The 19,172-nt window shown below is 45.2% G+C and overlaps 1 protein-coding gene across 1 annotated transcript in view; it reads right to left on the bottom strand.

Moving 5' to 3' along the window:
- Nucleotides 1–19,172, bottom strand: part of LGR6 (leucine rich repeat containing G protein-coupled receptor 6) — a 159,603-nt gene that overhangs the window by 78,169 nt on the left and 62,262 nt on the right. The window contains exon 4 of the mRNA XM_036756744.1: nt 12,265–12,336. Within this exon, the coding sequence (XP_036612639.1) occupies nt 12,265–12,336 (72 nt within the window). The remainder of the gene's footprint in view (nt 1–12,264; nt 12,337–19,172) is intronic.

The following is a 19,172-nucleotide window of genomic DNA, read 5'->3' as shown; positions in this document are numbered from 1 at the left end:
ATCCTAATAAAAAGGCCCAGACTAAATGGGACCTTTGAAATGAAAACACTAGAGTCAAGAGAAATATTAAAAGGTAAATAGACTTGGTCAGATGGGAGGATCTATATGAGAAAACAATTGGCAGAGAGGAAGCACTTCCTTAACCACTCAAAAGGCTTAACCACACAGCAGGGTTTGCCTAGAATTCAGGCCCCCCCTCACTATATCCCAGTGCTTCTCACAGCCTCTAGCTACCCCACAGACTATCGGACACTTGCCTGAATGTCTTCCAGGATCAGAGAATCTGACCGTCCTGGTAATGGAAAAGGTCTCTCTGTGTCTCTGTGTCTGTGTCTGTCTGTCTATCTCTGTGGCTCTGTCTCTCTTTGTTTCTCACTCACTCTCTGTCTCTCTCTCTGTCTTTCTCTCTATCTCTTTCTCTGTCTCTCTCTGTCTCTCTCTCTCTCTCTCTCTCTCACACACACACACACACACACACACACACACACACACACACACAGACACACACACACACAGAGTCACCGCCTCCTCTAGGAATTTTCCTTGTTTAACTCTACCCGGCTGTGAACAGTTCCCTCAGCATCCCTTCAGTCTTTGCGTGTAGATGGCTCTACATTCACTTGCACCAGGGAGCCACTGTCTTATGGCCTTGTCTTGGGTCCAAGCCCACAAGTGAGCACATCCTATTTCCCGCTAAAGCCAAGGCAGGGATTGTGTCTGCTGTATCACAGACTCATAGGAGGGACCTTAGATGAAATCTACTCCAATCGCTTCATTTTATAGATGAAAAAAGATGAAATGACTTACCTAAGTTCACACAGAGAAGTAGCAGAACTAGAATGAGAACCCAGGTCACCAGATTCTAAGTTCATCATTCTTTCTGCAGAATTGCACTTTCTCATCAGGATTGAAGCTCCCCAGAGCGCCATGGTTCCCACATCAGATGGAGTTTTCGTAAGGGCAAGCCCCCAGCCTAGCTGTGTGTGTGTGTATATCCCGGGGTGGGTGCACTGGAGACAACTCATACAGTATGTCTCAAAAATCAGAAAATGCTATAAATCTGGGCTTGATTTATTGTTTCATTGATTGTCTAGACTTAAGAAAGTAACAGTAAAAATATTAACAACACAACTTAAAAGTGTGTTATATATCCATTTTTTTCTGTAGTAGAGCCAGTTGTTAAAAATTTAACTATATACTGCTGAATCAATCTTTCCCTATCACACTGGGAATTCCTGGAGAAGGGATTGTGTCTCCTCCTCTTGGATCTCCAGAGTCCCTAAGACAGGGTCACACACACAGGGTGGCTCAAGAGTTCACTGGCAGGTAGTGGTGGGGAATGGAGGTTTGGGATCTGTCTTTCATCCCTCCCCAGGTGGCAGACCTACCCTTTGGCTCTGCATCTGGGCACAGCTGCCCATGTGGGCCCAAAGGACTACTCTGGCATGGTGGCCAAATCAGAGCTTGTTAGCTCCCTACATATCTAGCCCCAGGGTCCTCCCACCTTGCTCAGGCCCAGACCTGTTGGGGCTTCATGTGGGCCCCAGGGGTGGGGGAGGAGGGTAGTTCAAGTATAGAAGAGTAATCTGGATCTGGGGGCCTATTCTAAGCCATGGAACCAAGAACAACCTGGGTAAGGGTTAAGGAAAAAGCTGAAAAGACCTACATATCAGTGCTGGGGTGTCTCCAGTGAGACCGAGTCAACACTCTGCTCCTGGGTGGCCTGGTCTCTACTGACAACTTCCCAGACCAACGTCCAGAGCCGAAACAGACACCCATTCGGGTATGTGAGCCCTGGCCCACTATGGACACTTTCTTGGCATCTCAAAGAAACCAAATTACCCTGTGTACTGGTTCCCACCCGCTGCAGGGGGCTGCCCTCAAGCTTGCTGGGCCCCAGAAGGAGCTGCTGCCCCAACCATATGTAGTAATCAACTCCCGGAACCCTGGGGTGATCCAAATAAAGCAGCCTATAATCATGGAGTCCAAAATAACCCTGCTGGGGAGGACAGCCTGCTACCCCGCCACCTCCCAAATCCATCCCCCGCCATGGGCCCCTTTCTCCAGCCCCAAAACATGAGTAGGGCTTAGGGATCTGTCTCAGGGGTTAACGGGTGCAGGCTAGCAAGCCGGCTAGATGGCATCTACCACTCCCACCAGGTCACCTTCAAAACCCTGGGACAGAACAGGACAGCCAGAGTATTTCAGGCACAGACACAGGAGGCCCGGCACAGTATCTGGAAGCAGAGACCCTTGCTGCTTCCTATTCCCTCACCCCTAAAGAAAAGTATGAACAGCGACAGTTTTCTCCAGGGCCTTTGGGAGATGAGGTATCAACTGTGGTCTGGGGGAGAATGGTCCTTATAGCCAGCTTCCCCAGCCTACCACCTTCAGACATTTCTCCAATTCCTCCTCTGACTTCTTTTCTCAGTTTCTCAGCTCCCCGAGGGCAGGAAAGGTGTCTCATTCATCTTAGGAAAGTGCTCCACACACCTCGCCCTCCCAGTTCCTTGTGAGTCCCCTTCCCAAATTAATAATAGTTACAACAGCTAGCAGTCATCTACCGCTTTAAGCTTTGAACAGTGTCTTACAAGTACTGTCTCATTTTGTCTTCACAACAATCCTATAAGGCAGGGGCTGTTATCATCCCTATTTTACAGATGAGGCAGACAAGAGGTCAAGTATGCCCACAGTCACACAGCTAGTTAAGTGTCTGAAGCAGGATTTGAACTCAGGTCTTCCTGACTCCGGCACAGTGCTCTACCCACTGCACCACCTAGCTGTCTCATATTTAATTTTGTATATGCTTTGTATACACTTATGCGTGTGCCATCTACCTTGATAAAATGTAAGTTCTTTGAGGGAAAAGAACTGTTTCCTTTTTGTCTTTATATTCCTAGTCCTGAGCACAAGACCTGGTACATGGTAGGCGCCTAATAAATGCTTGTCGATTGATAGAAAAGAAAGAGCTCTGCTTTTATAACAGAATCTCAGAACTGGAAGGCATACCAGCCTTGAGGACAGGGACTGTCTATTTGTATTTGTGTACTTAGTACTTAGCTAAGTGCCTGGCAAACCGTAAGTGTTTAATAAATGCTTATCCACTGAATGACTCACTGACACCAGAGGTCAATGAGTTCAAATCATTCTTTAATAGGGCTCATTTCCACAGCATCCCCAACAAATGTTTTCCATTCTCTGTTGGAAAACCTCTAATAAGGGGGAAATCCACTACCTTTGGAGGTAGCCCATTCCGATTTTGGAAATATGCCTTCAATACATAAGCAAAGAAGGCTGACCAATTATTGGGGATATTCTTAGGAGACATCAAGAAATGTTTGTTGAGCTAAGCTTATAGTAAGCAGGCTTAGTTTTCTCTAGAGTTGGCTTTCCATGTTTCACTTTCCTGAAGGGATGATGTTCTACCGGGGGTCCATCCCTTTCTTTCCTTCCAGAGCTCCTTCTAAGGGTCTTGTTGTTCCACAGTCCCCATAACCCTGCTGAACTAGAAGAAGCCCTTTTCCTTCTTTCCTCTCTGAGGGGTCAGCTCTCGCTGGGCTCCTTAAACTGAAGGATTGTTCTGAAGGATTCTCCAGAGAATCAACTTTGAAGATCTCCTAAAGCACCCTGCTCCCCTGAGATTTCTCTTGTTAGCTTCAAGGTCTTCAACTGGGCACCTCATATAGTCGGAAAGCGGTGGTGTAGCAGATGGCACTGGACTGCTAGGATACCTGGGATGGAGCCAGGTGACCAGAGAGACCACTCAGGTCCATCTCTAACAAGCCATGCAACCTCAGACTTAAACTCTCGGTTTCTTTTCTCCATAATGGGGCTATTGAATGTTCTCCTCTCAGGGACACTACATCAATAAAACAGATGAGCTAGTTGACGGAATGGTGCTATTAGAGATGTTTTTATGTGTAATAGATTATTTTTAGGCTTCCTTGCACCTTGACTTTAGATGTCAGTTGGGGCTCCTAGAGGTCCTGATCAATACTGGAGGTTCTCTCTAGATTCGTTCCAATAGTCTGACCCCCAGGATGGGTTTATGAGGGTCTAGGAAGAGCCAGGATGCTCAGAAAAAACTCAGAAGTCCCATCTTGCTCCTGGAAACTCACAGATATATCATATTACCTTAGCAGCCCCCTACTCTTAGCCGATACAGTTTGGAGCTTGGACTACAGGAAGCAGCTGATTCCCACTCAGTCCCCTTGGGAGTCCTCTTGTGATCATGAAATTCCCTGGGTTTGAAGGTAAGGGTCTATCTGCCTCTCTCCCTTTCAAAGGAGTCAGTGTTCCCAAACTTCCAGATTTCCAACTGGGAAGTGGAGGAAACCCCTGTGCTTCCCCCTAGGGATGAGACCTGCTTCCTAGGGACTTCCAGTTCCTGACTTGACAAAATCACCAGGACAGGCCCCTGGCATGGCTTGGTCGTTTTATCACCAAATTCTAATTTCCCACTTCATCCCCCTTCACTGCATTCCAAGGTGGCCAGAAAGAGGATGGGGCCAGATAAGACTTTTCCCATTGTACAGAGGAGAAACGAAGGAAGGCCCAGAGTGATTCAGTTGCCTGTCAAGGGTCACACAGCAGGATGGAGAGGCTTAGTGCTATTACTAATACCTTGAGTTTTTAGAGGATCATAAGGTCACAGAATCATAGAAGCCTGAAAGGGAGCTTGGAGGTCATTAAGTCCCACCCTCTCATCTTCCAAACAAGGAAACCGAGGCCGAGAAAAGTGAAATCATTTTCCTAAGGTCATACAAGTAAGTGGCAGAGCCAGAATCTGACACTGACCCTGGTGGTGGCTAGATGGTATAGTGGACCAGGGTTCAAACCCAGCTTTGGACACTTACAAGCTGGGTGACCCTGGGCAGGTCACTTAACCTCTACCTACCTCAGTTTCTTCATCAAACGGGTGTGATCATAGCACTCACCATGCGGGATTGTTGTGAGGAGAAAACGAGATATTTGTAAAGAGCTTTCCAAACCTTAAAGCATTAAATAAACATACTTCCACATTAACCATGTTGAGGTGTATAAGCTGTATCAAATTGCTTGTTGTCTTGGGGAGGGTAAAGACGGAGAAAGAGAGAAAAAATTTGAAACTCAACATCTTATAAAAGTGAATGTTGAAAACTATCTTTATATGTAATTGGAAAAAATAAAATGCTATGAAGTGGGGGGAAAATAAATGTTAGCTGTTGGTGTTGTCGCCCACTAGTATCATTACCCTGCCTTCCAGCTCCTTCCCACTCCAAATCCAACACTCTGTCCCCAAAGGCCAACGCTCTGTCTCTGTGTCTATATCTGGCTTAATCTGTCTCTCTTTTTCTCCCTCCCTCCCCGCAGACGTCCCCCCAGGTCTTTCCTCTCAGAAGCCAGTCCTCAATGTGTTTCAGATTTGCCATTTGGGGTGAGGATGGTGGGGGGAGCATTGGGGGTTCTAACTCAGTTTTATACTGGAAGCCCTAGCTGTTCTCGATTCGTTTCTCCAGCAAGGCAGAATATTTGCTGGATGTATGTGGTTGTCCTTTGCAATGATGCATTCCCCCTTCAAAGTGCTCTGAATTGGTCTGTTCTGCTGGTTTTCCCCCAATTCTGCCACAGTGTTTTCCAGTTCCTTCCCTGAGACTTTCTGGCTTGGCTAGTCCACAACTACCACCCTTCCCCTCCATACATAAACAGCGCTCCTCCCCCTGACCCCAGCCCCAAGTATCTGCTTTGAGTTTTCTCGGAGTTCTTACTCCTCTTTCCCATGTGGTCTTGCTCCCTGCCTTTCCTCCCACCCTCAGCCTGACCCCTCTGTCCCGCTGCTGTTTGTCCAACCTGATTCCGCTGAGTTCTCCTGGTTTCTCTTGGCTTGTGAATGGTATTACTGCTGCCTCCCTCCTGCTCCAGAAGACGTGTGTGCTCGAGGGAGAAGGACCAGGGCATCATGAGAAGCGGCGATATAATAAATAAACCACTGGACCTGGAGGCAGCAAGAGCTGGGTTCAAAACCCACTTCATACAACTAATAGGCTATAAGACCTCTTACAAATGTCTTATTTCTCTGTGCCTCATTTTTCTCATCAGTAAAATAAGGAGTTTGGACTTGATGGCTTCTTTTAGGGGCAGTCAGGTGGTGCAGTGGATAGAATACCAGGCCCAGAGTCAGGAAGACCTGAGTTCAAATGTGGCCTCACACACTTACTAGTTGTATGATCCTGGGCGAGTCGCTTAACCCTGTTTGCCTCAGTCTCCACATCTATAAAATGAGCTGGAGAAAAAAAAATGGCAAACCACTCCATTATCTTTGCCAAGAAAACGCCTAACAAGGTCACAAAGAGTCAGACACGACTGAAATGACTGAACAACAAAGTAACTTCTAGCATTACATCACTGATCCTATGATCTGCCAGTCCAGGCGCTAACCCAAACAACCTGGAAGCAATGTCAGACTGGGACCAAGAACCCCGGTCATTTAGTGGCCAGGACTAACGGGTTGGCCATTTCCCACCTCCCCTCCCAGCTTCATTTTGTCTCTGCTCTGAATCCTGACTGCAGATTTTACTTCTTCTCTGGGATGATGGGAATAGAATTCTAGAATACTGGAACTAGGAATGTCCTCAGGGATAGTTGGGTCCAGGACCATCGCATTACACATGAGGGCACTGAGTCACTTGCCTAAGATCACGCAGCTAATAAGTGTGCTGAGGTGAATCCAATCTCTCCAACTGGATTATAAACTTCCTGAGGTAAGAATCCCAGTTTCCTCCATTGACCTTCTCCCATATACAACTGAACATATGGTAGGCATACTGATGATGGTAGGCTAACAGCCTGACTCCCTCTCTTACTCTGACCTTCCTTCAGCCTGAAACTACCCATTCCTCTTGCCATTTTGTTACCCAAAGTTCAAGACCCAACTCCTAACAGAAGCCATCAGGATCCCAGTCTTTATAATTGGAAGGGACCTTGAAGATCATAGAATCCAACTCCCTCAGGAGGAAGTAAGTGTCTTGCCCAAGGAAGTGAGTTACAGGGCTGGGCTCCCCTGAGCGTAGTTAGGCACTTGGCCAGGAACCTGTAGAGTGACTTAGATCCTGGGGAGTGAGGAAAGGGAGGGGGTAGAAATAGTAGTAGCCTAGTCCCATATACTCTGCTTAATGGCCTGGCCTTTGGGGAACAGGACTGAAAAGCTCTGGCAGACTGCCTCATCCTAATAGGTAACCAAGAAGTATACGTTAAATGTCCTCTCTCTCCATCTCCATGGTGTCACATGAGTAAGGTCTGCGTTGTAAGAAAACTGTAACTTATGGCTGGACCATCAAGTGAGCCTCTAGGAAGGAGGAATAAAGGCCCCCACTATTGCCTACAAAAGGGCACCACTAGGATCACAGGATAATAATGGCTAGTGTTTATAGGGCACTTTCATTTTTTACAAAGCCCTCTAGAAATGTATCTCATTTTATCCTCAAGGTAGGATCCTGAGCAGTAGGTGCTATATTCTTCCCATTTTACAGATAGGAAAACTGAGGCAGCCAATGGTTAAGTGAATTGCTAAAGGTCACACAGCTACAGGTCTTCCAGACTCCAGTTCCAGTGCTCTAGCTATCCACTGCACCACCTAGCTGCCTGGAAGAGACCTTAGAGGCCATCTATGTTCTTTGACAGATTAGTAAACTGAGGCCCAGAATAGTGAAGTGCCTTGCCCAGGGTCATGCAGCTCATGAGTGTCAGAGGCAAGATCTGAACCCAGGTTTCCTTGACTCCAAGATGAGCACTCTTCCCGTTATATACCATGGCGCCCCTCACATCTTAGTCAGGGCAACAGGAGCAGTCATATTCCATCCATCTGCCTGTGTGCATGACTCCTGAGCGTGCTCCCTTTCCCTTTGCCCCTCCTTCCCAACTCCTCCCCTGCCAAGTCTTACCTCACCTCTGAGTTAAATAAACAGCAATTCAATCTCTGTGCTCTCTGGCATGGGGGACACAAGGGAAGAGCCCCTCAGGGGGAACACATCCTATCTCTGCCCAGCCCAGCCCTGACTAGGGGCCTTTTGGGGAATGGGTAAAGTAGAAGGGAGGGAAGTAGGCGGAGTGGGGGGGGGGGCTAATTATTTCATTTTCACACCAACAACTAGCAGCTAATGAGGATTCCAGCACCTCTGGGAGGTCTGGCCCTGACCCAATTAGAGAGTGGGAGGGAGAGAAGCCACAATTCCCTATTCCACCTATGGGTTCTCATCTCCCAGGAAGCTATAGAGCAATTCCCTTTGGATGAAGGGAGAAGGCGGGGGAGATTCTCAGAAAACCATTTAGCATTTTGTTTGAAGCCATCCCCACCAAGGTAGAGCTGGGCACAGAAGGTTCCTCGAAGGCAGCAATTCCAGGAACTCCGATGCCTCCTGGAGCTAGAGCTGGAGCTGGTGGTAGCAAAGAAAGGCCCTCTGCTTTGGGGGATAACCCAGGGATCAAGGATGCCTGAGACCCTTTCCACAGACCATGCTGGATTTTGGGCCATTTTTCCCACCGTGGGCCTTCCCATCCCCTCCATCCCTCTGCAGCCTGTGGGGCAGTGTAAGATTTTTAGGGTGCTGGGTGCAGTACAAGTGAGAGGAGCAGAGGTAGAAACCTAAGTAGTTAAGGATAAGGAAACTGTAGATAGTGGGAATATCCAACAGGGAGAAGGGAAGACCAGAGCCAACTTTACTGTAGTGCTGAAGTCCCAGGAAAGCTGTTGGATGGAGAAAGGCTGTTTAATACTTCTACCGAGACTAGAAAGAGTCGGGCAACATTACAACACGAAGGATTTGAGCTAGTGGTCAGGCAGGGCTGTCTTCCAAGGCAGCCTACCAGTCCCTCAACAATAGCCTGGGGGATTTAACGGTCAGTCAGCAAACTTTTTTTAAGAGCCTACTATGTGCCAGGCACTATGCTAAGCACTGGGAATACAAGAAGGGGCAAAAGAGGGTTGCGATTTAGAGTAACGGCAAGTGGAGCAGAATCTCTTAATGGGAGGGTCAGGAAAAAGTAGAAAGACATAGTGGGAAGAGTGATGGTTTGGGGAGTCAGAGAACCTGGGTTTGAATCTTGGATCTAGTACTTAGTAGCCACATGACCTTGGGTGGGTCTCTTCTCTCTGTTTGCTTTTCTGTAAAGTGCAGAAATTGGCTGGACGATCTAAGGTCTGCTTTAAGTCTAAAGCACAGATACCCTATCGACACCCTGATCACCACTGCCAACCACAACCCACTAGGCCGAATGAGGATCATTCATTCCCTAAGGCAGGGGGAGAGCTGGAGTCCTGAAACACGAATCATTTCCTCCTTCCAGGCAGAGACCTCTGGGTCGGACCAAATCTTCCCTTGGACCCGCAGCTTGTGTTTGCCATCTGTAGGATGACTTGCCCAGGGTCACACATATAATAATACTTTCCTAGTACTTCTGAGATTTGCAGAAGACTTTGCATATATTATCTCATTTGATCCCACCTGTGAGGTGTTGTTGTTGAGTCCTGTCCGACTCTCCATGACCCCACTTGGGGTTTTCTTAGCAGAGATCCTAGAGTGGTTTATCATTTCCTTCTCCAGCTCGTTTCACAGATGAAGAAACTGAGGCAAACAGGGTTAAGTGACTTGCCCAGGGTCACACAGCTAGGAAGTATCTGAGGCTGGATTTGAACTCATGAAACTGAGTCTTCCTGACTCCAGGCCTGGCACTCTTTCCACCGTGCCACTTAACTGCCCACAGCTACCTGTGAGGCAGATGTTATTATTATCTCCATCCTACACATGGGGAAACTGAGACAAAAGAACAAATGACCTGCTGAGGGTCACACAAGCTAGTAAGCATCTGAGGTCTTGAACTCAGGTCTTCCTGACTCTGAGTCTCTCTACCCACTAAGCCAGGCTGCTTCAAAGCTGCAGGATGCTGATGACACCACTATGACCCCAGATTCTTTCCATAGAACTAGTAAGTCCTTCCTGCAGGTGAGTAGGTCCAAGGCCTTGTGAGTTAGGATAAGTCCTGAGTTTAAGTATTATCCTTCCTTCTACCTCCCCATAGAGAAAGGGAAACAGAATAGCCCAGACCCTCGTCTGCTCCCTGGAATGCCAGCTCGGCATGCCATGCCCCGTCCTGTGTCAGACACATGCCCTGTCCTAACTTTGACTACATGAGGGGTGGTGGCTCTCAAATTCTGGGGATGTCACTTAATAATAGGTGACATGATATTGGGCATGAACAAAGATGGTGAGGGCTGAGGGTGGTGTTGATGGCTAGTGACTCAGAGTTGGCAGGAGGAATGCACTGAGGGTGAGAGATAAGAGACGTCTAAGGTTCCACGTCTAGAAGAGAAGGAAGCATCAACAGCTGGGCCAGGTCATAGCATCATCAGTTTAGAGCTGGAAGGGACCTCAGAGTCTGGCCACTTATTTTATAGATCAGGAAAACAAGACCAAGAGAGTAACTTTAAAGTCCCAGTGGTAATGAGTGGCAGATCTGGATTTCCAACCGAGGTCTTCTGTCTTCAAATCCAGCTTAGACACAAGCTAGTTTCAGGTAGAACTGAGGATCTAGGTCAGGGGTTCTTAATCTTTCTTCTATCCTGAACCCCTTTGTCAGTCCAGTGAAACCTATGGACCCTTTCTCAGAACAATTATTTTAAATGCATAAAATACAATACAAAAGACTACAAAGGGAACCAATTATAGTGAAATATCATTATTAAATTATTTTAATTTAATTTAATATTTAAATATAAGTTATTCAAATTCTTCACCCCAGATTAAGAACCCCTGAATTTTAGAATAAAAGTTGAAGAGTGTGGCACAGACACACCCAGAAACATGAAGTCCATGCCCATAAAATACCAGCCTTACCTTCTGCCAGTTTGGAGCTTCCATAGCTGGACAGGGTCAGCTATGCATGTTATCCTAGGGCCCCAACTGCAGTCACACAGAGAAGAATCCCTTTCTTTTGGCCTTACCTGACTCTTACCTCCAAAGAACAGGTGAGAATAATCTCTGTCTCCTAGCATTCCTGCCCAGGTTCTGAGTGAGGGCCTTGGGTTAGCAAGCAACCTCGCAGATTGAGAACCAGGCTTACCATATATTCTATATGCCTCAGTTTCCCTTGCTCTGAATACCAGGGATTCCTTTGCAGGGGGATGCTGGAGCAAGCTCACAGGCAATTGTGAAATGTTCCGTGTAAGTGTTTACACCTCAGAAACTGGCAAATGCTACAAATCAGGGCTTGATTTACTCTTTTGTTGATTGTCTAGAAGACTTAAGAAAGTGATGGAGAAAATGTTAAAAATGCAGTTTAAAAGTGTGTTGCGGTACATTTTTTTCTGGGAGCCTATTGTTAAACATTTACTAGCACCCTACTGCCTTTCATTTAAATCCCCTGATTTTGGTCTCCTAGAGAATACTAGTTAATTGACATGACTCCTGCGCGTCATTCCATTCTGACTCAAAATACTCCCAAATCACCTCTTGCCCCTGCTCATCTGGCCCGGTTCCTCTCTCCTCTCACACTTCAGCCCCAGTGGGGTCTGCACAGGAATTGGCCCAACCTAGAAAAATGACAGGTTGGGCTTATTCCAGAAGCTCTGAATGGAGCTTCAGTGGCAGGAAGCTGGGAGGGGAAAGAAAGGAACATGATTTCAAGTTTTCCATGGACAGAAAAAGGGGCCAGTCGAGGATAGAATGAAAGTGCCCTCCTGGTGCAGAGGGTAACCCAATGTCTCCCCCTGACACACACGTGAGGAAGGAGACAAGGCAAGAGCACGTCCAGAGCTCTCAGCCCAGATCCAGGGGGTGAGTAGGGAGGAGGGAGAGCAGACTAAGCTGAGGAGACAGTGAGTCCTGCTTCTTCCTTGGGGCAGCCGTCCTGCCCCACCCAAACCAACCCCTCCAAGCCCCCCTGCACCCCCAGGCTCCCATGGCAGACTGCCGGCTCAGACCGGAGCCTCTGCTCTGGTGGCCCCACATCAGGAGGTCCCATTCCCACAATCCTCCAGGGGGTTTCATACCTTCCCCAAAAGACACACACATACACAGCCACACTCACTGAGAATAACCCCCGCTCCCCCCGAAACCAAAGCTAGAAGAAGCACATGGTGGGGGGTGAGGGGAAGAGGAAAGAGGAGGAAGAAAAGGAGGGGGGCCCAAGAGCTGCAACAAAGGCGAAGCCTGTGACTCAGGCCTGGGGAAGCTGACGGCCCCAGGAGACCGAGTCTACAGAACTCTGAGTGTCGGCACACTAATGACTTACAGAGACTGGAGGTTGGGTAGCTCCCACAATGCCTCAGCAGGGATCCGACTCAGATGGTTATTCTGCAGCATCCTATAATTAGAACAGAAAAGGGTCTTAAACACACACATACATGGTACATGGCATCATGGGGTTCTCCTTCCTAGGCCAGGTCCTTTCTGTCTCCTCCTCAGGGCCATAAGGGAGCCTCAGGCCTGGATACCCTTCCTCATTAGCTGTAAGACAATAAAGCAGAAAGATTAGCCACGGTATAATGAGGTTAAGAGGGGCCAGCAGAGCGGCTGCAGAACGGCAGACAGTCTCCCACTGTGTAGCTCTATAAAGGATATCTGGGGCCCCAAGTTGCGGTTAGAGTTGGGTGCTTAGAAACAGGAAAGATGCTCCGTAAGGTGGGGTGGGCTGAAGACTAGGACTCTTGAAGCCTTGTCTCAGTTTGGCCTGGAGGAAGATAGATAGATTTCAGTTTTCCTCAGAAAGGCTCAACTTCCTCTTTGGTAAAACTAGGAGAAAGAAGTTTCTTTCTAGGAAGTGAGAAGAGATGAGACCTCTGGGTAAAAGATTCTTATTGGGAGACCTTTGGTCACTGCTGCTGAGAGAGGTCTCTGGGTGCAGATCCCTGTGCTAGGAATGGGAGATGAGGGAAGGGATGACACAGAGAAAGGTGGAACCTCCTACCCTCAAGGTAGTCATTATCTAGTTAAGGGGACCAGATACTTGGATGAAATTAATATTTTAGGGCAACTAGAATGAGAGGGTATAGTGTAAGCAACAGACATAAGATGAAAATGAAGTAGTCCTTTGACACTAGGTTTCTTCCTAAAAGACTAGCTAAGGGATAAATAAGAAGTGATGATTGAGAAAATGAGTCAAGAGATACCCCCAAGAAAATCAGGGTTGGAGGGAAAGAGACCATCTACACCAGAATGTTTATAGCAACACTTTTTGTCTTAACGAAGAACTGGATACAAATTGGGTGCCCATCGATTTGGGAATGTCAGAACAAATTGTGGTACAAAATTACGATGGAATATTATTATTCCATAAGAAAAGACAAATATGAAGAACTCAGAGAAACTTGTAAAGATGTGTATGAACTGATGCATAGTGAAATAAGCGGAACAGGAAGACAATCAACATGACGACAGTAATGTGAGGAAAGCAACATGGAAAGATATCACAATCAACCAGAATCAGATGGATGCAGTAACTGAAAGTGACTTCAGAGGACTGAGCGTGAGATAAGCCTTCCTTTTCTCTGCATTGAGGTGGGAACAAAATAAGGCCTTGTGTGTCAGACCTAGCCAATGGGCTAGCTTGTTTTGCTTAAGCTGCATTCATTCATTACAAAGGCGACTTCCATTAGGGTGGAGTCTTTGAGAAGTGACAGTGATGTGATAAAAAAAAAAAAAACCATCAATTAAACATGTGTTTTTCAGAAAATTTTAAAAGAAAGTGAGCCAAAAAAGAGAGAGAAACTGGGCCTATCACTCCCCCAAGGATTTAGAGAAACACAGAAGCTCAGAGTTGGAAGGGACCTTGAAGGTCATTGAGGACAATTTCTATTTGGACAGGAATCTCATCTACATGATCCTTCACAAGGGGTCATCTGGTTTCCACTTGAAGATCCTCCAGGAAAGTGAACTCCTAAAGGAGACCATTCTACATTTAGACAATTCTAATTATTAGGAAGTCTTTTCTTATACTGTGTAGCTCTATAAAGGATATCTGGGGCCCCAGGTTGCAGTTGGAGTTGGGTGCTTAGAAACAGGAAAGATGCTCCATAAGGTGGGGTGGGCTGAAGACTAGGACTCTTGAAGCCTTGTCTCAGTTTGGCCTGGAGGAAGATAGACTCTCTTCACCTCCTACACACTGCCTTTGGTTTCTGTCCTCTAGGGCCAAACAGGACAAATTGAATCTCTGTATCCCATGATGGCCCTCCAAATATTTGAATATGGCAATCATGTTCCTCTTATGTCTATCTTCTTTTCCAGGCTGAACACCTCCATTCCTTCTAATGTTCTTTATAGCCCGAGTCTCCATCCCTCCTACCATTCTGGTCACCCCACCCCCCAGAAATGTCCCAGCATGTCAATGCCTTTCCTCAAATGTGGCACCAAGAACTGGATACAGTATTCTAGATGTGGTCTGACCAAGGCAGAGTGAGGATGCTATAGGCATCATCTTTCTTGTTCTGGACACTTGTCATGCAGCCTGAGATTACTTAAGCTTTTGTGGCTGCCGTGTCACATGGTTAACTTCCTTTGGGTTTGTAGTCTATCGTAGATCTTTTCTTTTCTTTTGACAAACTGCTGACTGACCATACCTTTCCCCATTCTATATTTGTGAAATTGATCTTTTAAAAACTCTCAACTGTAGAATTTTATATACCCGCTAAATTTCATCTTACTAGTCTAGTCAACAAGAATTTATTAAGCAGCTCCTATGTGCCTGGCACTATGCTAACTGCTGGGATACAAAGAAAGGTAAAAATAGTCCCTGCCCTCAAGGGGCTTACAGTCTAATGGGATGCATGAAAGGAAAGACAACGTATAAACAACCCTATACAAACAAGACATATACGTGATAATTTGAAGATATTCTCAGAAAGAAGGCACAAAACAAGCTGTATTTAATAGCCCTAGTTTCACATAAAATTATCCTCTTTTGTTCTTTATATATGAAAATGTTTTTGTGCTGCTGTTCATTTTCTTTTAAAGAAAAAATTTTAAATAGAATGTAAGCTTCTCAAGCTCAGCGCTGTTTTCACTTTTGCATTTTTATCTGCAGTGCCCAGGATACCTCCTAGCATGTTGTTGTTCAGTCATTTCAGCTGTGTTCAACTCTTTGGGACCCTATTTGGGGTTTTCTTGGAAAGGACATTGACAAGATGGAATAAGGCCATAGCAGGTAAGCAGAACGATGAAAGCAAATGAAGCTGTATCATCTACATGAAGGAATTTTGGAGGGTTAGCCCCCAAAAGAGAAGACTCAAGGAGGATAAGACAATTGTCTTCAAATGTTTAAGAACTGTCATGTGGGAGAGGGATTAAGTTATTCTGTTTGGTTATCAATGGTAGATTTAGAATCTGTGGATGAAAATTACAGAGTGATAGATTTTGACTCAGTATAAAGAAAAATTAAGGCACAGCTAAGTAACAAAGCGGTCAGAGTGCTGAGTTTGAGGTCAGAAGGACTCCATTTCCTCAGTTCAACTCCGCTTCAGGCACTTACTAGCTCTGTAACCCTGCGCAAGTCACTTAATCTTGTTTGCCTCAGTTTCCTCATCTGTAAAATGAGCTGGAGAAGAAAATGGCAAACCACTCCAGTATCTACCAAAATGAGGTCACAAAGAATTGGACACAAATGAAATATGACTGAAGAACAAAAGAAAAAGTTCCTTAGAACATACAAATATGTGTTAGGAATCTGTTATATTGTCACCATGGAGAACTCCCACCACCTACATAGGTGAGAAATCCCTCACTAGAGCCTTCAATCCTATTATCCTCTATCCCTTCTATCCTTTGTGGCCAAACTTCTGGAAAAGGTCATCTACGATAGGTGTTTCCACTTCCTTTCCTCTTGCTCTCTTCTTAATCCCTTACAATCTGGCTTCCACCCTCATCTGCTCTCTCCAAGACAGCAATGATCTCTTAATATCCAGATACCATCGTATCTTTCCTCAATCCTCATTCTCCTTGACCTCTCTGCAGCCTTTGATGCTACTGATCATCCTCGTCTGCCCCACTAACTTGGTAGGGAACAAGTCTTGGACTTAAGGTTGTGAGATATGATTTCTGTCACATCCCTAGAACATCCTAGTACAGCATCTGACCCTTCATAAATACTGGCTTCGTTGAACTGAGCTTCACTCTTAATTCAGAAATTTACTAGCTGTGTCACCACAGACACCTTTCTGCTTCCTCATTTCAAAAATGGGGATGATAGCATCTGTATTGGCTTCCTCAGAGTGTCTTGATCAAAGTGCTTTGTAAGCCTAAATAAGTCGGATCTATCCTTATTTCTTATACAGTAGATGGTGGCAAATGTCTGAAAAAGCTGGGATCATCCACCAAGACCCACTTGTTATTTAAGAAAGAAACGCAGGGGAATAAACGAAGGAGTGAGATGATGTCTTTAAAGTTGCATATAAACCTTAAAGTGCTGTTTTCATTGTTATCTCTATCACTCTCCCATGTGGCCACTCTTAAAATTTGAAGACAATTGTCATATCCTCCTTATGTCCTCTTTTGGGGGGTATTAAACCTCCAAAATTCCTTCCTATAAATGATATGCTTGCATTTCCCCTCTTCATTCTGGTTTCACTTCTATGGCCTTACTCCGTCTTGTCAATGTCCATTCTAAGAAGTGGTGCTCACATTTGAACATGCTACTCCAGATCTGCTTTGACCAGAGCAGACATCACGATGTGATGACCACCTCCCTCCTTCTGTTTTCTATTAGTGCAACCTAATATTGTACTTAGAGGTATAGATAGAGGCAACACAGAGAAAGCCTGCTTGCTCTAACTCAACACTTGATCCTATGTGCCTCTTCTCATTTCTCTGGCTAGTGACACAGTGGATAGAGCAGTGGGCCTGGAGTCAGGAAGACTTGAGTCCAAATTCAGCCTCAGACACTTACTGGCTGTGTGACTCTGGGCAAGTCATTTAACCTCTGTCTTCCTCAAGTTCCTCAACTGTAAAAGGGGGATCATACAAGCACCTACTCCCCAGGGTTATTGAGGATCAAATGAAATAATATTTGTAAAGTGCTTAGTGCAGTAGCTGGCATGTCATCGGTGTTTAATAAATTCTTATTCTCTTCCCCTTTCCTTCCACCCTACCTTCAAATGGAGAACAAGCTCGAGAAATGAACTAATGTCAATAGACAGGAAACATCGTTTAAACATATTGATTGAGATTTGGAAAAAGAAATTCTATTTCCTTCTTCTATCACTACAGGAGGGCCAGGATCAAGAAAGCCTCACAAGGCCATCTCCATGTGAGAAGTGGGCATTCCCAGAGAGGCCGGGTTACACTTGCTAGAAAGGCTAATGAGCGAATGAGGTGAGACCAGTTCAAATGAATCAACTCTGTGCCCTCGTCAACTCGGCCATCCAAGCTTTGTACCTACTCCAGTGTGATAAAACTCCCTCCTTAATTACCTCAATTAATTAAGTTAAATTAATTACATTAATTAAGCCAAATGCCTAAATAATGGCCTATTTAAATAAATGGAATATTATGGTGCCACAAAAATATGGAACCTACAAAGAAATATGGAAAGACATATATGAAAGTGATACAAAGGGGACTCAGCACAGGCACATTGACTAAATTGACTATATTGTTAAGCATAGAAGAAAAGAAAGATGGAAGGAAAATGGCCAGAGCTAGACCTGGAAGGGAGCCCAGAACAAAAACATCTTATTTGCTTGTTTCTTGTTTGTAGATTCTTTTGCTTGTGCCTTTTTAATGGCCTGGAGGATTCTGGAGAGATTTTTACCCCTTGTTTTATATGTTTATAATTATGTTTTACGTAATTATTTTATAGATAATAGAGCTTATAATTTTTTCAAAAAGACAGCTTAACTTTTTTTTTAAAAAATCAAAACAAGAGGAGATTAGTGGGCTAAAATGTTTTGAGAAACTATAAAAGTTCCTTTAATGACCCCAAACTTGTCCTAGAAACAAAGGCCCATCTTTTTAATATCAATATACCGGTGCTGTTGTATGACAGCAGAGATATAGAACACAACAGCCTTGGAGGAATGGAAAACGAGCATCACAGAGAGGGCAATGGAGAGGCACAGGATGGGTATGAGCTGGATGCAACAGAGACCTTTGAGGGAGAACAGAAATAAAAGGCGTCATCAAGAAAATGTATGATAAGAAAGGGAGATGGTTGGTTCTGTGGCCAGAGAGAGGGGTGCCAAGTGGAGTTCTCCACTGGTCAACTTGCAACGTCATGAGAAAATAAGAAAAGGCTCCAGCACATTGTGTGGATCCCCTTTAGCAAATCCATGGGAGGACATGGACAAGAAAGGCACAAATGGGTAGGCATGGCTGGGTTCTAGGGAACAAGGTTACAATCTGCATAGTTGGAAGAGAATTGTGTCAGTTCATGAAAGTAAGTGGGAGTCTTACACAAGGTGTCCCAAAAATCTTAGTTCTATTTTAAGATTTTAAGAAGCGTCACTAAGACTTTTGGGATACCTTGTGTATATTTCTAGCCACCAGGTTCCACCTTGCCAGATACTCGGTAGGTGCTCAATTTTTTTGCGCATCCCCTGCAGCGATGTACTACAGCTTCTACTATATCTTTGCACAATCTGCATCCTTCACTAAGTACAGACTCCTTAAAAAGGACTCTTGAGTAATTTCTGGTTGTGATGAGCTGGTGCTAAATTGCCATCACAAACTCCTCCATTTCCATAAACAAATCCACATGACTCAGATATTTGTTTGCTGCTTACTTATTGATGTATTGTTGGCTGGGTTCATGTGAACATCTCCCACAGAGACATTTTGGTTCCTCTCTTGGATCTTGGAAATTTCATAGGCTCCATCTGGAGGTAAACCACTTTGGGTTACATCTGACAGATCCAATGGTGTGTGCCTTTACCATTGTTCAATGAAGTGATGTATGCTTATTTCAAAAGAATTTCTACAGATTAAAAAAAATCATTTATCATGTAGTCTGATAATATCTATCAACCTTCTTCCTCTTTTTTTGATGAGGAAATGTTTGTTTTTCTGAGGGGGAGGGGCCCGGGATTTCATTAATATTTATACAGTTTTTTGTTAGGGTACTTTCCAGGTCTGTTATGCTCCATTTTATACTTCTGAGAGAATTCATTAAGACTGGTACTGCATAAATTTCAGTTACTTTGATTGCGTTCTTCC

The sequence above is a fragment of the Trichosurus vulpecula genome, chromosome 4, assembly GCF_011100635.1.
Source record: "Trichosurus vulpecula isolate mTriVul1 chromosome 4, mTriVul1.pri, whole genome shotgun sequence".
Taxonomy (NCBI): Eukaryota; Metazoa; Chordata; class Mammalia; order Diprotodontia; family Phalangeridae; genus Trichosurus; species Trichosurus vulpecula.
Note: the sequence above shows the minus strand (reverse complement) of the source record. Positions and strands in the feature narration are given on the sequence as shown.